This window comes from Patella vulgata, chromosome 6, assembly GCF_932274485.2.
Source record: "Patella vulgata chromosome 6, xgPatVulg1.2, whole genome shotgun sequence".
Classification (NCBI taxonomy): domain Eukaryota; kingdom Metazoa; phylum Mollusca; class Gastropoda; family Patellidae; genus Patella; species Patella vulgata.
The window spans coordinates 24,016,771-24,039,041 of record NC_065884.2 but is presented as its reverse complement, the minus strand read 5'-3'; the positions used below and the strand labels follow the sequence as shown (position 1 = coordinate 24,039,041).

Below are 22,271 nucleotides of genomic sequence, written 5' to 3'. Positions count from 1 at the left end.
TGCCTGGCAACCTATCTTTCCCTGTTTTGTACGGTGAATTTTGTTGACTTTTTGGTGTTGAAATTTAGGGCAGACAGTTGCATGTTTACTAGTATGCAACTTCTAGTTTGCCTATCTCGAGATTTCCATAGTGAACCTCATACATGCTTTTGAGCAAGAGGTTGCCGCATGTTGCTCCATCTGTGGCAGAAAGCGTTCAACCCCCAAAAAATTTGGGGAAAAGTTAGAGCTGGTCAGACCAGAATTAACATTAAAGTCAATGGGGAAATTAATGGTGTTCTGTGTCCACATATATTTAAGTTTCATCTGAATCTAACAAAACTTAAGAGGGTCAACGAGCTATGTGCAATGTGAGCTATTTTCTTATAAACGGGTAATAATCCAGGAATATACAGTCTGATACATGCCAAAATCCAACTCATCCGAGATTTTTGGGATATAAACATATAATTTGAGTTGCATCAAAATCAGATAAAAATTGTGACCTCTAGACTGAGGGTCCACAAACAAATATGACATTTGAGTGGACATTTGGACATGCTACACATTAAATTAATCTGAACAATGTACAGTATATTTGGAAACTTTTATTATAAATAAAGGGTCATGTTTTCAGCTACAATTATGTTCATACAGTATTGGATAGCAAAGTTGGGTTTTTCATAAATATTTGATCGTTTACAAGGAGTTAGTTATTAGAGGACAAACTTTCTGGGGGTTTTTGTGCAGAAAAAAGAATCTTTTTTGTTTAATATCTGCATGATTTTTAAGATACATTTTGACCTGAAGGTTGTTAAACTCCAAGAATTCAAGATTTGGGAACAACCTTTGCGATAGTAAGAAACCAGGTATCAATTTAGACCTAAAATAAAGGAGTCGACATTATGAATTTTGAAACTATTTGTAAAATATTGGAATGTAGGTTTTAGAATTGAAGTCAAAGTTGTCATTACAGGACGACAAAAATTATATTTCCTATATTAATGACAGCATTCATTCAAAACGGTAAATTATCAGTAACATTATGTTGTCCATTGGTAATCACTTTTGACATTATGTCAATATATTCGCTTTCTAACTTTGTACAATTTTCTCTGAATGGTGAGTTACCATGTTCACATTCTAAACGTAATTGAGTATAATCAGGAGTTAATCCACACGGCCGAGTAAAACTATTGCCATAAGCCCATATCCATTTGTTAGACACTGCAAAATATAAAAAAAATATGAATATTTATGACATATATTTAATGGCAATGCTAAGAGAAAAGGTATGTCATTTACTATCGACAGATTACTTTTGGTTAGAAAGAACATATTAATCAGCCACAATGAATAACAGTCTTCAAGAACTTACCCCATTTTTCACCTAATACAACAGGACATCCAGCATGTACTGACAATTCTAATATTTCATTATCATTGGGAGGGTAGCTGTACCAAAAGATGGCCGATTTCTATGTAAAATAATAACAGAAATGATTGCAGTGTACCTTAAAATAGCTTTATGGGAAGTTTTAAACTTGAACACAAAATCAAAATCCATTTTCCCCATTTATTTCTAAACTATTTTTAATGTTTTAAAAACAATTTTGAAAGCTTTTGATTCATGGGTAATATTTTTTAAAATAGAAATAAATTGTCAATCAAGTAAGTCATGTTATTCATGACATGTAAAGTACAGTTTATCTCCACTTCAGTGAGCAGAATGAAAATCAGCGATATCGATATCGTGTTGGTTATATGAATTATCAAATATTGTCTGCAAAAATGTGTAATATTATTTATGTAATATTTAAATAATTTGTTTTGTGCATTATACCATAATTTCTTTATAAATATCCAGTAGCAACAGTAGAACTGGAAGGCAGAATCATTGGGGGAACCGAAAATTACGAGGTCTAGTTAATATCCAGTTACATTGATCAACGTAATCACCAGGGGTGTTTTTTACAGACTAGATAACTAAAATCTATTTTGCTGAAGTGGGATTCAAGATGTAAAAGACAAACGGTGATAAGTTACATTAATCATTTCCACTAGATAATTCAACTAAATTTACCTTTTCTGGTGTCATTTTAATTCGAAGATGTGGAAAAACTGTTGCACCTCCATATTCTACATCTGATAACTAAAAAATAATTACAGTTTTTTTAAGATGCAATTGTTATTGGTAGATCCTTTCTTGCCCCACACTGGTATCAACTATCAACACCCAAAGAAATTTATACATCTCCTTATGGCAAATAACAACGGCACAAAAAGGGAAAAAAATTAGGTTTAACATCCACTCAAAACAAACTAGGTCATTTCAAGATTAACATATGGTATCAATTACATTTTAATAATTCGTTTGTACTGTTGGGTCTTTAGCAGTGGGAGGACACAAAGAAAACCTACAAGGTTGGACAGGCAAACCCGGCCTTGTCACATACAAGCAGGGAATCGAAACCACAGACCTTGTGATCTAATGCGCACTCGTTTAACTATTTGGAGACCAAACCCCCCACTGCACAAAAACATTATTGTCAGATTATGTGGATTGTTTTTATCCAGTCAAGGCCTTGATTTTAGAATCTATCCACAAGATATCTGTTAGGTAACTTATAGCTTTTAGTAAATATTAGTGGTCAGATTCTAAGTACAGTTGGCTAAAACTGTGCAGTCTGTGATTTTATTATGAACACCACTATACACAGGGGTATCAACCATTCCTATAGATAAACGTGACTGGAAGTGGAATAGGGAAAGACAATATTCAAATATATATCCATGGTGCTTGAAGCAAACAGACTGGCAAGTTGTTGTAAACTCCTCAAATTACAATCTCTGTCGTTTCTGGTATAAATGGAGCTAATGAGTAGCATTCTAATATGTAATAATATTCTAAATGTATCTTGTTCAGGCTTGGGCATTAATGTCTCATTTCATTATTTTAGCGCTATAAAAATCCCTTGCAAACTACAGTATTGTGAAAGATGGATCTCTAATAGTAATATTGGTCAAAAAATGGTATTTACAAATTTACATTTATCTATGCGCCTTGCTATGTAATTCATAGAATAGGCCTGTTATAAATCATTGTGAATCCAAGCTGCCATGTTATCTAGCATTGGTATTTAGATTTTGCTTTCTTGATTAAATGTTAAATAATCAAATTTAATATTGGCATTAATTAAGCCATAATAAATTTGATATTTTAGCGAAACATGCAAATGACTCATCGATACTTTAACATATGCGCCTTGCTATGTAATTCATAGAATAGGCCTGTTATAAATCATTGTGAATCCAAGCTGCCATGTTATCTAGCATTGGTATTTAGATTTTGCTTTCTTGATTAAATGTTAAATAATCAAATTTAATATTGGCATTAATTAAGCCATAATAAATTTGATATTTTAGCGAAACATGCAAATGACTCATCGATACTTTAACAGAGGAAGGAAAGGCACAAGAGAGAAATGAAAACAAGTTATTTGTTTTCAGGGAATTTGACAGCACTACAGTGCCACCATTCAATACCAAATCAGTAAAAAGATGCTTTCTCAGCTTTAGTCATTAGTGCATTATTTCAATGCCTGTTCCTTTTCAAACTACTAAATCTATTTAATTTTCTATAAAAATACAATTTATTCCATCAAACATTTACAGATATTCTGGTTATTATAATTTATTACACAAACAATGAATTGATATCTATTATGATAAAATGCTGCGTCCAAATATTAAAATAAATGGTTTTGTTAAAAAAATCCATGATCTATCTGTACACATGAGTAACGATTTCAGGTGAATCAAATGGGTGCTCAGATGTTCTTCTTTCTTCAATTCTCGGAACTTTCGACCAATCCAAACAAGTATAAAGCATAATTGATTTCTTGGATCTTCTATCGTTACAGGCATCTTCATGTGTTTCATAAGGAACCTGATCTCGTAGAAAACTATTTCCAATGTCTCGATTATCAAATTTAGTTGCTTCACACTTTAAACTATTAAACCGATGATATAAACCTGGTGAGCCCTGTGATCTCCTTCCAAAAGCAACGCTTTCACTGACATGATTATGTTCTTGTTGGTAAACCTTACGCGCCATATTTCTCTCCATGTTACTAACTTCTTGACGATCTAACAAAAAAACTGACTTCAGTGCATTTATAACATGTATTCTGTAGTCGGGTTCTTGTGCTATTGGGTTGTCGAATAAACTTAGTGTCTGCAAGCAGTTCATTTTCTTCAGTTCTGCCAAGACAGAATCTAGTCTTGTAAGTTGATTATTGTTTAGGAACAATAGTTTTAGACATGTTAGATGATGTAAGGTCCCAGTTATCCCCACAATTTGATTATTGTGCAGGTATAATTCCACTAGACGACAATTTCCATTTAAACAATTTATTCTTCTTAGTTTGTTTCCATTAAGCCACAAATGTTTTAAAAACTTAAATTGTCGTAGACTACAAACTTCTGTAAGACCCTGTCTTGCAAGATACAGTTCTTCAACATCTTTATCTTTCTTAATATTTTGATTTTCGAGGTAATTTGTTATTATTTTTTCACTCAAGTTAGAAAGAGCAGCCATATTGTTGTATCGTAACCATAGCAGATGAACTAGAGGGCGGTGCAGTTTGGTCCACTTGTTCTCAATGGCCAACCTTCCTACCATGAAACAAACACGACACATACAATCGCCATATCGTAAGCTATATTATATTATAATGTGCGTTGTGAATAATTTGAGATTTGTTATGTGCGTTGCTTTGGCCTAAACGAAAACATTATATATAATTATTTTTCTATTTATTCTCAAGCATTTATATTCTAATATTTTCGAGTAGGCTGGGCTACCGCCACTACCGGTATTCATAATTATTATATCATGCATACATTACCAGTACTTAAAACATAGTTCCTTTATAACTTTTATAGACGTAGCCCACGTGCACAGAAACACTTGTAAAGTAAAAACTTACTGAAATTGAAAACCAGAAAATGGATAGGCCTGCTATATATACAGTAAATTTAAATTTAAAGAGTTTCAATTATTTAAGGTGAAATACTCGAACAGTCCAATTTGAACGACAGTCGTTTGCGCTTGCTTAGTCCATTCTCAACACGTCCCCCCCCCCCCCATTTTTATTTTGTCGATTGTGAATCAAGACATATTTAATTACTTCCGCATGGTTTTATGGAATGTTTTTCTTTGTTCATTATCAAAGGCGCTCGAAACCATTATGGCCATAGAGTGTGTAGCCTACTGTATTTAAAATGTTCATTTTGTCTTAAATATTGGATATTAGGATCCTATATTTTTACGTTAAGATATTAACAACATCAATATTGATTAACATGAAACCAATATTGAATTAAAATTCGTGTTTTTACTTTCAAACATTATGGGTAATATTGAGTTGGAGGTTAAGCTCCTTTAAATGTTTAAATGCCATATTTATTTTTAGTGAACTTTCAGAATCGTATTCATCCAGTAGAAGTTTCAGATAATCTTCTGGGCACCTTTTATTAAAACAATGTAATGTAAAACCTGTATCATAATATAATAAAGCAAACTGTCCGTTAGTGCACGCGCGCCAAAACTGAACTAGCAACCCTTTTATTAGCTAAGAGAACGTAACTAAAAACGCTGAGATATATACTGATGTGCTTGTTTTTAGCTACGATTGGGTGCCTTTAGTTCCAAGTGGCAGATTCAATTTCTTTATTAATGTATGTACCATCTTAAAAATAAGTTAATTTTATACTATTAGTACTTATTACACATACGCAGTCTAATGTACTGAAACAACATTCATTTATCAGTAAATATTGACAATAAAGTAAATCAAGCGTTGTTTTTATCAAAATTGATTCGGACGTTCATAATTACGGCGTATTACTACTGCGCAACTCTGATCAGATTAGTACTTTGATTGGCTATTGCACACGAGGCCCCGCCTTTATGTGTTACAGACGTAAATTTAAAATGTCGGAAAAAGCAATCTACCGTCGCTTTGATTTAAAAAGAGGGGATTTGTACCCGTTTCAGGTAGGATTATATGCTTAATTGTAGTTGGGTGTGGCAGAAATATTATAAATAACAATAATCAATCGTTGTTTTGATTAAAAATATTGTCAATTTTGTTTACAAATGCCGGGTGCGAACCGTTCCCGCGTGTGCTACGTTGAACGTAATAGCATCATCTCTTATCTCGAAACACGGAGGGTTGACAGATAAGGTTTGTTATCTACCCTTTTAATTATTACGCCATAGCCAACCTATAGCTATTTGTCTTTTTTTTTTTAAAAAAAAATAAAATAATTGAAAACTCATTTAATTATACAGACATACATTTGATATCCATTTACTTCTTACTATAAATATACTATGTCGTATTTTATGTGTTTTATGTTACTTTCAATATTCTAAAACTGTGGCTCGCTTAGTTGGAGGTCGGGTGTTTGATCCCTGCATTTTTCGGCGTGGTCCCTCCTGTCAGTGGTAGAGAACAGAGGGAATGAAATGGGGTTTAACGTCCTACTGTTCTGCTCCTATACTGGGCTAATGAAGACGGGCATACGCCATACAGTGTGCTATGAGGGAAATTTTGCCCGGGCAGCGGCACTATCGCCTACTCTTATATCGAATTCCAACTGCCAAGGGATCTTTTACGTGCATTCCAATGTTTACACGGGTCCTCGGTTTTTCGTCTCATCCAAAGGACTAGACAGCTGTCCTTGTCAGGCCCTCCGTCCTGCATCACTGACAAGGGGAAACCACGTCGGAAAATCGGGATGAACTTTCTCGGCCAATGCAGGGATCGAACACCCGACCTCCAGGCTAGCGAGCCAGCGCCTTACCCACTAGCCACCGTGGCTCCCTGGTAGAGAACAGAGGGCCTGAAGGGACAAGATATAGTGGTTCGAATGGGTCGAAAAACCGAGGTCCCGTGTACACCTCACAACATAATAAATGATTTCAGTGTATTCCTTGGCCCCAGAAACATGCGGTTAGACACCAAAATTATCATCCTAGAATAAATACTATGGGAGCTATAGGGGATTATTTGATGTGGCGACCGTCTTGGACGCCATCTTGAATATTTCAAAACGCTCAAGGGTGACCGAGGTTCACCCGGCAGATTCTGAAAGAGGACACCCTAGGCTACTAAAATCAATCATAAAAAGGAGTAGGGTTGTCTGTCCAACCTCGTGGGTTTTCTCCGGGTCCTCCGGTTCCCCCCCCCCCCTGCTAAAGACCCCTACGGGCAAGCGAATTATGGAAATATGTTAGTCCCGAAATGACATAGTTTGTGTCGAGTGGACGTTAAACTCTCTCTCTCTCTCTCTCTCTCTCTCTCTCTCTTCGATCCGCAATTCGAAGAGTCAGAGTAAAAGCAGACATATACGGAATAACAGTCTTGGTATATTGCGTATTGGTATTTTTTTCTCGGTATGTGTGCAATGAACCCATAACAGGGTGTAAGTGAGACTTGACAGGCTTGTATACTTACATATATAAGAAATGTAGCAATTCTATCACCAGCATTTGTTAGATCATCCACAGCAAAAGTAGAAAGCGACGGCTAAATGTATAAATTAAATAGCAATTGAATTATGATAGTGATTTATTTAAACATGCATTATGCAAGAGCTAAATCTGATTATTGCAAGTCTTAATTTAGGCTTCAGATGTTATAGAAATTATAAATTAGATCTTTATTTAAACAACAAGCCCAAAATCAACTCTGTAGACCCACGGGTGGCTCGGCTACAGCTCGGATTTAAAAGGATTTCAATTATCAATTAATTCAAATATGGCGCATCCTGATGAGAATACGTCAGTTAGATCGAGGCTAAATGATAGAGTGTACTTAGCGAGGCCGCTGTAAAGCGTTTCGGTATGCCATTGAAAACTTTACTTGATAATCGAGATATGTAGGTGGAGTTAACGCCTGTCAATCAAACGATCAGCGAAGGTGAAGACACAATTCGCTACCATTTCTAGGCAAATATTACAACGATGATAACTATGTTCAGAATAAAGTAATTTGACTGAATTTTTCAATATATTCTTCTTTCATCATCTACTTTTGAACTGTTATAGCAAGAATGGCCAACTCTCTATAAAAATCCCCCATAATGTATCTTTAATATTAAACATAAAGTTCTGATAAACGTGTAGGGTGGATGGCCTACGAATTGGTACGAAAACCTAAGGTCCCATAATCCAAGTTGCGGTGCAATGAAAAGAACTCTTGGTGGTGGAAATAACGTTTTTAATTCCAGGATCACGCTTAATTCTCTCTGGGTAATTCCCATAATAATATCATCGTTTGAGGGGGGGGGGGGGTCAAAGTGTGACTAGGGTCTTTTTAAAAAAAAAAAAAAAAAAAAATCCGAATTTTGCAAATTTGACGATAAAGCCTTTTCACATTAAATAAAAATATTTTTCATATAAGAAGAATCCTTTATACTTACATCTGAATCTACATGTGATTTATATTCACCCCCTATTCCATAGTTTACCACCTGTCCAATATAGATATTAAATGTACATGGCATGACATGACATGAACTGGGGTTTAACGTCCTACTGTTCTGCCCCGACTGGGCTAATGAAGACGGGCCTACGCCATACAGTGTGCTATGGGTGAAATTTTGCCCGGATAGCGGCGCTACGCCCTACTCTTATATCGAATTCCATCTGCCAAGGGATATTTTTCGTGCACGCCAATGTGTACACGGGACCTCGGTTTTCTGTCCCACCCGAACGACCTAGACAACTAGGCCCTCCGTCCTGCACCACTGGCATGGGGAAACCACGCCGGAAAATCCCGATGAACTTTCTCGGCCAACATCGGGATCGAACCCGCGACCTCCAAACTAGCAAGCCAGTGTCTTACTCACTTAGCCACCGTGGTTCCCTAATTATTTTTTTTAATTAATATACACATATTCGACACGGTACTAAAATTATAATATAGACAATATATAAACACGGTACTGTACACAATTATAATATAGAAAGTATATGTTATACACATATTATATACGGTAATAAAATAAATTATAATATAGATCGTATATAAACACGGTACTGCAATATGTGTACACATATTATACACGGTAATAAAATTATAATATAGATAGAAACACGGTACTATATACAATTGTACACATATTATATACGGTAATAAAATAAATTATAATATAGATCGTATATAAACACGGTACTCCAATATGTGTACACATATTATACACGGTAATAAAATTATAATATAGATAGAATATAAACACGGTACTATATACAATTGTATACATATTATATACGGTAATAAAATTATAATATTATAGATAGTATATGACGTGTGCACGTTCTATACGCGGTAATAAAATTATAATATAAACACGACACTACAATAATAATATAGGCCTATATAATATATAATCACGATACTACAATTATAAGATAGATACTATATGTGTTTTGATCAATTTATATTTACATTTTAATTATCCGTGCACTTTATTCAATGAACCACGCCCCATGCCCCCCCCCCCCCCGGACACAAACACACATACACACACCCATAGTGGCGAAACCGACTGATAAAATTGGACGTCGCTACAGTGGTTTTGAAATGTTTAAAACTACTGGGGCGAACGGTGGCAAAAACCATGAGCAATCCGTAGGACGTCATTGACACTACCGTGAATACCGTAGTGTCACCTGGGAAGGCCGTGGCGCTACAGTCCATGGCGGACCGGGATAAACCGGGGCAAATCGTAAACAAACCGTGGTGATACCGTAGTAGTACCGGGGATAATATCCGTGGCTTACCATGGCAATAACCGTAGTATAGTACCGAGATCTAGGATTTACCTGGAATGGTTCAGCTGATGACGTTGCTTCTAGATTTTGTTGTGTATTCAGACCAGTCAGCGCACCGATTCTTTTGGACACCCTTTCAAGATATGGGTGCAAATCGTCGGATAAAAATGTACTGAAAAATAAAGTAGAAATATTGACTACCCTAGAATATTGATAATCTCGTCAACAATAATAATGTAGTCAGTGGAGAGAGAGAGAGATAGAGAGAGAGAGCGAGAGAGAGAGAGTTTTATTTTAGAAATTCGCATGCGAGTATATGGGTCTTTAGCAGTGGAGGCAAACCGGAGAAAACCCACTAGGTTTGGCAGACGACCCAAGACCTTGTAACCTACAAGCTTGGAATATAAACCATATCACTTGACTCCGTAACAGGTCGTCGTGTCTAAAGTGCAGACATTGGACCACTCGACCACCCATGGCACACTGGGGCTTTAAAGTACCAATACATATCGGTCTTGTAAAGATAGCATTTTGACTTACTTTGCGCTTGTCCTATCTAGGGTTTCGCCACCCAATGTTCTACTCTGCCATAACTGAAACAGGAGTAGATTTAAAACTTAAACGAATATCTCCATTATTCATAGCTCGATATCAAAGAACAGGCAATTCTTTGTGTCATATTTTCATTTTAAGTTAGAAGTATAGTGAATATGGCCTTAATGGTCATGTCATCTTATACCGTAGAAGGCGTTCACGTTACCGCAGTGAAACAGTTTGCTATATTAATATATTGCCAAAATTTTAAACATTCATAACTTCGCTCAGAATAAAGATTTGATTTTAAACTATTTTTAAACTATTATAGCAAGAACAACAAACTATTTATCTAAATTTTACATAATACATTTTTACCAATACATTATACGTAAAATTAATGATATTTATTAGAAAATTGTTATAGAAAAAAAATTGCTCACCACTGGATTTGCTTCAGCTTTCATCAATTCAGCTTCCTCGTCAGATAAAACGTCATAGAAGATTGAAACATACGGGCTCCAATGAAGGATCTCCTCTTTATACAAAATATATGGAAGGAATCCCGCTTTATATCTACATACGTTATATCTGCTTACGTGGTCAATCAACTAAAAGATAAAGGTCACAATATCAAAATGAAACGTTGAATAATATTCCGACATGCAAAACTTACCAGCAATCAACACAATACAATAATATAACTTAAACGGGAGCCACGGTGGGTAGGTGGTTAAGACGCTGGCTCGCTAGCCTGGAGGTCGGGTGTTTGATCTCTGCATTAGCCGAGAAAGTTCATCTGGATTTCCCGAGGGCCCGACAAGGACAGCTGTCTAGTCCTTCGGATGAGACGAAAAACCGAGGTCCCGTGTATACATTGGAATGTACGTCTAGATCTCTTGGCAGTTGGAATTCGATATAAGAGTAGGCGATAGTGCCGCTGCCCGGGCAAAATTTCCCTCATAGCACACTGTATGGCGTATGCCCATCTTCATTAGCCCAGTATAGGAGCAGAACAGTAGGACGTTAAACCCCATTTCATTTCATTTCATTTAATATTTAAACGACGCTGGTGACTGCTGGTGGCCTTGATTCTGAGATGTGTAGCGCGGGTTGTCGTTTAGGATATGCTACTCATTCTAGAAACAGAACACCCGATTCCACTTATCATTTAATGAATACACGTATCTATACAAAACAAAACAAACAAAAGACAAACACCTCAATAACACTACCGAAATGTAACTTACTAGTGTAGAATCTTGTTTACACGTTTCTTTATATTTCTGAAACGTGGGATCTTCAGCACCATTCAAGGCATGATCATAAAATGTGTAAAGATCATTAGCATCCGTGATTCTTATCTTCATAATTTTTAATACATTAATATTTCGAGGATCTGTAAAAGGAAAATTAATAATATAAGAGGAGGTCCACACTTTTAGTTGATATATTCTCAGTCTTTTTATCAAGTTAAATATCTAAGGCTAATTGTATTCAAATTTTGATTTAAAGAAAGATTAAGATGTTTGTAGAAATAGGAACAGTTACATTGGTCGCATTCGTAATTTGCATAAACATTGTAAGAAAAACACAAAATCCACAATAGACGATACAATTTGAATTAGTTATTTAGTACCACTAATGTTTTTGATGTTCATCTGGATTTTCCGACGTGGTATCCCCTTGTCAGTGGTGCAGAACGGAGGGCCTGACAAGGACAGCTGTCTAGTCCTTCGGATGAGACGAAAAACCGAGGTCCCGTGTATACATTGAATGCACGTAAAAGATCCCTTGGCAGTTGGAATTCGATATAAGAGTAGGCGATAGTGCCGCTGCCCGGGCAAAATTTCCCTCATAGCACACTGTATGGCTTATGCCTGTCTTCATTAGCCCGGGTTAGGAGCAGAGCAGTAGGACGTTAAACCCCATTTCATTTCATTTCGTTTTTGATGTTGATGGTGGTTGTCATAAGAATACGCCTCTTATCGTTTGCACTAAAAGGTACCTGGTCATTATTATATAGGCCAGCTTTAATTATACAGTACACTACTATTCGTTATTGTAATACACTTAATATTTGAAATCGCAGCATTAATTTGATATCTACCAACCTAGACTTGCAGCCTTTTCCAAATATACCAATGCTTTAGTAGTGTATCCACCCTATTATATAAAAAAAGATAAAGACATGAAAATTAGCTGACATGTTTATGTATCTAAATGTTATTTGCATATTATTTTTATTATCAATGACCAATGCTTCGAAATAATATTTGTATGTAAGTCTGTTTATTTGTGTGTAAAATGAATTCAACCAGTAAGTTGTGTCAATGAATATATGTAAAATAAATTGACAACAACTTATATCTTTTTATACTTTAGGAATACAGTACTTACCATGTAGAATGCCTGTGACAGTAAAGCAAATATATCAACATCTAAATATGTATCATTTGATCTCTTATCAATAAAAGCCGTCTGTAACCATTCTACAGCTTCATGGAAAAGTCCATATTCTACACAGAGGCGACCTAATGTGAAGGCTTCGGGTGGACCAAGTGGTCTCCCTTGGTGACCAGATATATTACCAGTATAAATGTCAATTGTGGGTATATCATATGTTGTTTGTAACCGAATTAACGAAATATACGCTTTCTTTATGTCTTCCACGGTAGGCACCTGTACTTGAATTCTCTTTGTGAGATTGGCGAAATCTGTAAAAATTGTAGAAGGAACATTGAGTTTTCTGATGCATATTTATTTCACATACGTTCTAGTAGATGGCCTATTGTGTTTCTTTAATTTCACTTTCTATTTTTCATATTCTAATTCTAATCGTTTAGGCTTATGCTTCAAAGTTACACATAGTATTAGTAATTATCATTCCATATGGCGTCAGTCGTGTGTGCCAAACTCGGCATTGTATTTATCATGTCTTAATTAAGTACACAGCTATCCGTAGAGATGAAGGGGTCAGTGTCTTGTATAATCTTTAGTCTTAAATAACACGTCCTTGTTTATTATTTACCAAATCACACATGAAATAATATTAACTGTGATGCTATATCTCTAAAGCATTGCGGTGTTTGGGTGAAATTAGAGATAGTATTTCAAAATTATATTTGTATAAGGGGGAGGGGGTTTCTCAGGGGAGAAATTCCGAACTTTGAAAGAATACTCTTTGGCTTTCCTAATAACACATTTAGGCGTTAAATAAGGATTTCATATTCATTTGATTGCAATTATAAAGCAAACAATTTTCATACTGTAAAAGTGCACTGACAAAAAATAACATTGCTAGATGACAACGTGCGAGGAATTGAGGAAACCTGAGATTGCAAGTAGGGGGGTGGGGGGACCTGAATCTCTGAGAACCACTGCTTCCTTACCAATTACTACTAATTTAATATATCACTACACACAAAATTTGTTCAGTTTATATAGTAACAGTATTACCTTCTATATTCGAGTTATATATTGTTAACATTACCCTTTAAATTAAGTATTTTCTTTAATTCTTTAATACCAGCCGCAAATGATGTCACGACACCTACTGCCCCTGTGGGATGTAAAATACTCGCCAACGTTTCTTCTTTATGTTGCGACGTTTCTGTTTTCTTTCTTTGGATCCTGTTTGGAGTAATAAATTAATAATCCACATCTATTAAAAATTTCAAGTGTGTCGGTTGGTGTTCTGTGCATTTAGACCAATATTACTAGAAAAATTGATGCAAATTTGTACTTACTCAAATATCCAGTCTTTCTTGCCCTCCAGAAATCTTTTTTCATACTGAGCATCTTCTGTTCTTTAAACACAAAAATGTATACTTTCTTGTACAAAAATATACACAAATCTAGTGATCATATTTAAACAAAATAGATAAATGAAATTGATAAGACACAGTTTCATTAAAGCCACTATTGACAGAATATAGCCTGAATACAGATTTTAAGACAATACAACAAAACACTTTTAATTTTATTTTAAAAAAAAAAAACAGTTTCTTCTAAGTCAACTTATTCTAATTTATAGGCACCCAAAGTTTACATTTGTTTTTATTGATTTCATTCTGCATCTTTAAGTGTGTAAAATATAAATACATAATTTAACGATTAATTTGAATGCATCGTGTCACAGTAATATATACAAAGTGACGTATATTAATTTGGATTATTATACTGTCTTGATACCTACTTTGGTAATTTGTCTATGATTTTCTGTAAAGAGTCGCAGTATTCTTTCAAAAACTCTATGACATCGTCTTCTGCTTCTACTAAATCTCTAATAAAAGCGAGAGATGAGAACCCATTGACCAGATTAAGTTGGGATATAATCAGTAAGCAATATACTGATATCCATCTGTAATATAATACAAAATATTAACATTTAGATTTTCAGCCAGTGGCCCCATGCATCACCAGTGAAAAGGCTCATATTCTAGTCATTGTATAGCACAAACATAATAAATAAATTCATAAATTATTTTTTAGAACTAATTTTGGGACCCAAAGCTGCAGCCTGACCAGACTCCGCCCACCCTGCCATCCTTACATCCGGGCCTGCAGTAAAGGCATTACTAACAATTGTAGCACCATGGGTCTTCTGTCAGACGTGGAGAGCGGGTGACCCTAACCGGTCGCCACATCCTACGTACGACCCATGCATCTTTTCTTACTACATATCTTAGTAGCCTTGTGATCGTCTAGAATTTGTCTCTAGCTGTCTTTGCTTCTGCTTCACGTTGTGTATTTACTTCTTACTGTTTTCTTAAGACGTTTGTCTTACCAGGAATAACAATGCAACAGTTCGTTTTTACATTTTATATATCATATAGCTGCTTACATATGTTACAATGCATAATAGAATAAAGTCATTCTCATACACTAGCCAGACACACTGGTCGAGTCTGCTGATAAAAACGGCTACATCTTTTCCCTTCCAGAATCTATCTCTTGTCTGACAAACGCCCCCCCCCCCCAATATGATAGTTTTGTATCTTTGGGCTTTGGACGTTCAATTATCTAATTTGTCAAATATGATGTAAATATCAAACTAAACCAAATGACGCAATAGGTAAATTTCCAGTCACATATTTTTTGACACAATCTATCCTTGAACTTAGACCCTTTTTCCGGTTATTCTCACACTATTCATAAACAATTAATTTGCGTTTTAGATAAACTCATACCATAGCTAATATACTGACAATAGATAATAATTTGTTAAGATAAAAATATTGTTTAAACCATCTTATATCTCTATTCCTTGTCTATGAATTTAAAAACAATGTCGCAACGACGATATTACTACACAATACGTCACTATATAACTGCCAACACCAGGAGCTTTGTTCCTGGATTTGTGATGCCAATGAATCAGACAGATTAGTCAGTTATTACTTCTCCTTCTCTTTTCTTATGACTGTTCTAAAGCTGTCACTTTAGTTTTAGTAAAACACCCAAAAGCCATGTTTACCGGCAAAATTTGACAATCTTTGGCCACTTGTATCGGCTGAAGTATGACATCCCCACAAGATACCCGGCACATCGTCAATCATGAGTAATTCACGATGCGAGCATTAGTTTGAACAGATTCCATCTTTCATATCAGTATATTACGTTTGGTTTAACTAAATTAGCGTTAGCTGTACATGGTTAATCGGAATTTGAAATCAGGCAACTTCACCACACTTTTTAGCTTAAATGGCCGCGAATGATGATCAATTCGTTATTCCGAACTTGCGTCAGATCACCAGATGAAAGATGACCAAACTAGGATGAGCAGTTTGATTGTTTGAGACTTTAGAACAAGATAACTTTGATTCTGATTGGATGGGAAATGAAATGAAATGAAACGGGGTTTAACGTCCTCCAACTCTTATATCAAATTCAAACTGCCAGGGGATCTTTTACGTGCACGCCAATGTGTATATGGGACTGCAGTATATCGTCCCAACAACGACTAGACAGTTGTCCTTGTCAGGTCCACCATCCTGCAGCACTGATAAGAGTAAACCACGCCGGAAAATCTCGATGAACTTTCTCAGCCAACACCGAGAGCGAACCCACAACGTATACAGGCTACCGAGCCAGCGTCTTAACCACTTAGCCATGACTGGGCTAGAGTGGCGAAACTCGATAATAGTTTCATGGCACCCAATAACGTGACTGATAAGACTTTGGGGAACGATAACTTTGATTCTAATTGAGTGAGAGTATTGTTTTACTACGAGGTCTGGCTGAAAAGTTCTTGGCATATCTGCTTAAGACCTGTACAAAGACGATGGTTTCCAATTATTTTTCTACATAGTCCACTTCAAGGTGTACACACTCTCGCGAGGTTTGGGTGCCGGTCAGGAAGAAATTTTCTTCATCCACTGTAAAAAAAAAAGTCGTTCACAGCTAACATGACGTCATCATTGGTAGGAAAATTTAATGACGACCGGCTAGTTCCTGTTTCAATGTTGGAAACGGGTCTCATCTGACTAAAAAAATTATTGGGATCTGTTTCAAAACGGCGCAGATTGTCCTGGGATGCCAGGAATCTGACATGTTTCTGTTCTGCAGTCAAGAGCTTTGGTACTCATCTTGCAGAGTCTTTTGTCATTCCTAACTTGTTAGGGATAATTTGCTCAATCCTCACATGAGAGATACCCACAACACTGCAGCAATATGTCGGGTGGTCAACCGTCGATCAGGCATCACCATGCCATTTACACGGGTAATGTTTTCCTAAATTGTTGCTATTGATTACCACGCCCAAGTTATGCAGTCCACTTCTTGTCTGTGGAAAAGGAACGGGAATCATTCCCTAAAGTGGGGACCATGTTGGCATGTATTTGTGTTGAGGTTAATCCTTTAAATTGCGGGTACTTGATGACTGCACTGTGGCCAGTTATTCAATTTCTGGTGATTTTAACCCAGTTGATCTATCCTGTCCAGGCTTAGAACTTTCCAACCAGCCCTCGTACATTAACAATAAGTTTAATCATGAGCATTTTCTGCTCAGGCTAAATTTGAATGAGCGATACAGAAAGTGTGTAATTAATTAATAATATGTCATCTATTTATTTTGGGATCGACACTCGCCTTGATGTTGGCTTGTTAAATTAAAAATAACCCCTTTCAAATTTCCATCAATGTCCTCATGTATATGCATTTAATGAAACACTTTCAACTCTTATTTTTCAAATTTTAAATATGTACGCACACTGCGATTTTCAGGGGTAGCTTAAATCAGGCATTTTATGAAATTTTTAAACAGTCTGATATCGAAAATGAAGGAAATAGTCCCCTTAAAAAGTCATGGCTAGGAAATTGTCTATGGAAATATGAAAGTTTTTAGAATAATGTTTCTTCGTTTAGAAATCTTTAATATGCATATTCATTTAGAAACTAGCTGCGGTATTTGCAATATTCCAGAATAAACCCTGTTGTTTTCTTGCTATTACGTCACTTTTGTAAACAGCCATTATTACTGGTAGCCAACCAATTTAAGAATTAGAATTGTATTTATTGATAAATGTGAGGTAGGATTCAACTGGGCGGGGTTGGTTTCTATATAAATTAAAAACAATATTGCTACTGGCACTTTACGCTTTTGTTTCGGCAATGTTTTTACATTCACGTTTGTAACCATCCAACAGATAAGGCACTGGACAGTGGCGATTGGTACTTGACGGTCGCTAATACCTTGTTTATGGGTACCATGGTGTGTCGCAAGGGTCGGTATACTTCCCCCAGTATTCCAATCAGATTAAAAACAGTGGCGCCTGAACGAGTGTTAACGTAGTGGGGACTAGTGAGGGTGTTCTCCCCAGAGAAAATATATTTTTTAAATTCTGGTGCAGATATCATGAAATGTGGCGTCGTTTGGCCCGGTTAACATTTGAACCTCATCAGACCAGACTCAGAACACTAGAAAAAAGAGACGGTTTGGTGCACTTTGGCTATATACCGAACACAAATCTGGGCTCCAGGTTCCATCTAAAAGAGTGACCCGTTCGAACTACTGTTCGGATATTCGAACAAGAATACTATTCGAAAATTCGACGGGTCTTGAAATTTGTATTCGAATAGTATTCGAATACTATTCGAAGATTTTCAATTCTTAATATAAATATATTTAAAGTGGTTTATATTCCATTTATTATAATTTCTAATTAATTATGAAATACGTGAAATTTCTGGTGACATGTGAACAATGCACAAGATTATATTATTTTAGCAATTGTCAGTATATCTTTTACGTAAACTGCCAATCTGTACACAAGACCTCGGTCGTCCATGGCATCGCAACAAATAGACGCGGACCTCAACCACACTCCAGTTTGGTTTGGTTTGGTGCACTTTGGCTATATACCGAACACAAATCTGGGCTCCAGGTTCCATCTAAAAGATGGTGCACTTTGGCTATATACCGAACACAAATCTGGGCTCCAGGTTCCATCTAAAAGAGTGACCCGTTCGAACTACTGTTCGGATATTCGAACAAGAATACTATTCGAATATTCGACGGGTCTTGAAATTTGTATTCGAATAGTATTCGAATACTATTCGAAGATTTTCAATTCTTAATATAAATATATTTAAAGTGGTTTATATTCCATTTATTATAATTTCTAATTAATTATGAAATACGTGAAATTTCTGGTGACATGTGAACAATGCACAAGATTATATTATTTTAGCAATTGTCAGTATATCTTTTACGTAAACTGCCAATCTGTACACAAGACCTCGGTCGTCCATGGCATCGCAACAAATAGACGCGGACCTCAACCACACTCCAGTCATCTGCCATCTCCGTCAGTTGCTCTTTTAGTTTATCCGAAGTATGTCAACCTGGACATGATTACATTTTCAGAGTCTTAGCCACCATCTCCCAATCTGGTGATAAAACATGAGCGGTTAAATTAATGCAAGACTCATTTTGTTCATCTAATGTCCATACATCTGTGGTCACAGGGCTAACTTCTGACTTGGGTCATTCCTGATTTGACGTTCGTCGGAACGAACGGCATCATAGATTCTCTTCCATTCTTCCATTCTTTTACTTGACGGCAAATTGTGGGATGGATTGAGGGCTTCTACCATTTCCCGAAAATGGTCATTGTCAATAAGAGAGAGAGAGGGGCTGATAATGCTTGGTTACAAACTTGATCAGTTTCTCAGTGATGTTTTTTGCTGCGCTGAATTTTACTTGCAGTTGCCTAAAGAACTTTGTGTAGAACTTTTTAATTGGCTGAATCTTGCCTGATCCCACGTCCCGTGCAGAGGAGAAGTATCTGGAGCTACGTAGCCATGTTTCAACTTCATGTGGTTCCAAAAAATAGCCTTGATGTGATATTAGTCAAGACCATGGAGGTGTATATATTGTCAATATATACACCTATATGGTCAAGACAACTAACTCCATCGCGGAACTAACTGGCTAACCAAAGTAGGTAACATGCTACTTACAGAATAACTGTCTCTGAAGACGGTAGATCTATGTAGGGATAGCACCCTTACAAGCTGCGGTTAGGTAAGCTAAGTAAGCTTTGAATGTAAATGTGGCAAGGGAATTGGCCTTTATTAATAATATTTGAGAGCAAATAGAATAAATAATAGATATTCGAAAATATTCGAATATGGTAATTGCTATTCGAATATTCGAATATTATATTCGACGAGCGAATATTCGAATATTCGTGCCGAACACTAGTTCGAACCATACTGCTGAAAATACATTTCAAAGAACAGCCGGCAAAACAGTAAGGGCATTGATTCAACGTTGATTCAACTTCAACAAGATGACTAGTCATCACCATCCCGCGCCCTTGAACTTGTTTGGAAGGCATAAGGAAAAACAACTTCTTGGAATATCAATGCCTACCTCCATCAGCTGCTGTATGTTAAACATTAAGCTTATACATCAGAAAATAAAATACTTTAATAGTTTGATGTTTGTATAAAGTTTTAAAAAGATTTCTCTGAACAGATAATGAATTATGCTCTACGAATGAAATCGGGACAGAAGGAAGATCATCAAAAAATAAAATAATAGGTTGATGAATGTAAAAGTGTTATAATGGTATCTTGAACAGTTTCTTGGATATGCTCTAGAATAATATATATACCAAAAAATAATTCAAATGTGTAGAAAAAATCATTCAACAGATATTTTTTTTCCATGGCAACGCAAAAATTATTAAATCCGACAAATTTCTAATTAGCAAAAGGCACAACTACTGTAATAGGATGATGTGTGTTCAAAGTTTCAACTAGTAAGAATATATATATTCTGAGCACAGTAGTTCAGCATGGCGGGGTTGCACCATCAGTTGCGCCCAGCGTCTAAATCTTTAGACAAACCTCATATTCCGACACATGGAATATCAATTCACAGAATTTCATACTCTGGTCACAGTAGCTCGGCAAGGCAGGGTCGCTACTCCCTGTAAGGTTTGCACAACAACCTTTGCCTACCTCAATCAGCTGCTGTATGTTAAACAATAAACTTATACATCAGAAAGTAAAATACTATAATAGGTTAATATTTTTGTCCAGAAACAAAATCAGTACGGAAACACATAAAATTATCAAATCTGAGAAATTCAAAATAAGTGCCAAGAAGATATTTTGAACGGTTTATGAGATATGCTCCGGAAACAAAATTGTACACCAAAAACTAAGTCAAATTTGTTTCCATGGAAACACAAAAAATATAAATCCCAGAAATTCCTAAATAGCAAAAGGCACAACTACTGTAATAGGTTGATATGTGTGCAAAGTTTCAGAAAGATATCTTGAACAGTTTATGAGATATGCTCCGGAAACGAAATCGGACGGACGGACGGACGGACCCCGTTTCAATATCCCTCCCTAACTTCGTTCGGCGCGGGATAATAAATATTTTGTATGTTTCATGTAAAAGTATTCTCTAATTTTATTTAATTTATTATATGCCGTGATTAAGAAATACAAATGATATCCTTAAATGATAACAGAAGTCTTACCTGGAGGTTTTCATGATCGCTATGCTATTTAAAATATGTTTGATATTGTTCCAATTAAATGGTTGAAGTAAAATAAACATAATAGTCCGGCATGCAACACAACGCAGTGACATTTAATTAAATAAGGTGAGAAATAAAAGGGGATTTATAAATAGGCCTAGTACTAAAGTTAATGACATTATTTATAGCAAGTGTTAGGTTGCTCCGGCTGTTACCGTGCGAAAATAAATTTCGAAACATTCAATGGAAAGCTGGTGGTCCATTTAGTTTAAAACCTCGGTGCATCAGCCCAAGTCCAATAGTCATTTCAGTATTTAAATTGAAGAAAAATAATAAAATTTGAAAAGTGTTCTACCGGTATTAAATTTAAATTAAATTGTTTCAGTTATTCTCCACAATATTGACAACCAGCTGTTGACCTTGTAGACGCCGCATGTATAGCCTACAGTGTTAACAACTTTCATTTCATTTACCTCCGGTATTACAAATAATAGAATATCACACCTTGCCTTCAATGTATTTCAAATTAATGCTACTGAAAAGAGTGCACATGGTGGAAATACCAGATATTTTATAACATTAGTTACCGTACTCCTAGAACATATAGCCCACAGCCCTTACCCGGATTATATAAATATTTCGTTTTGTTTTATTTTCGTTCATCGTTATATTCGTGAGTGCAAATGTGCAAGGGAAATCGGGAAACAAGACAATTATATGCAAATAATTTTGATTCAGGTGTAAATTAATAGTATTCGGCAATGCTTACAGATTCTAAATCAATCTCGTAATTCGGAAGGGACAAAAAACCGGGATCCAGTACACATTTGCGTAAAAGAACTCTTGGCAGTTGCTGCCCGGGAGCAATTTCCCTCAAAGTATAGCACACTGTAGGGCTCATGTCCGTC

General features: G+C 35.9%; 2 protein-coding genes across 2 annotated transcripts; both read right to left on the bottom strand.

Moving 5' to 3' along the window:
- Positions 1-572: 572 nt before the first annotated feature.
- LOC126823892 (prolyl 4-hydroxylase subunit alpha-1) lies at positions 573-21,410 on the bottom strand. The gene is made up of 15 exons (XM_050552951.2): positions 21,364-21,410; positions 14,559-14,723; positions 14,110-14,169; positions 13,854-13,993; positions 12,761-13,077; positions 12,475-12,526; positions 11,611-11,759; positions 10,804-10,971; positions 10,367-10,419; positions 9,878-9,998; positions 8,473-8,523; positions 7,506-7,577; positions 2,063-2,131; positions 1,358-1,457; positions 573-1,206 (listed from the first exon to the last, which is right to left on the bottom strand). Exons 1-15 carry the CDS (start codon positions 21,375-21,377, stop codon positions 998-1,000), a joined length of 1,740 nt encoding a protein of 579 aa, XP_050408908.1. The 5' UTR covers positions 21,378-21,410; the 3' UTR covers positions 573-997.
- On the bottom strand, positions 3,609-4,597 carry LOC126823906 (leucine-rich repeat-containing protein 72). Its single transcript, XM_050552981.2, has one exon. It carries the CDS (start codon positions 4,577-4,579, stop codon positions 3,764-3,766), a length of 816 nt encoding a protein of 271 aa, XP_050408938.1. The 5' UTR covers positions 4,580-4,597; the 3' UTR covers positions 3,609-3,763.
- Positions 21,411-22,271: the final 861 nt, after the last annotated feature.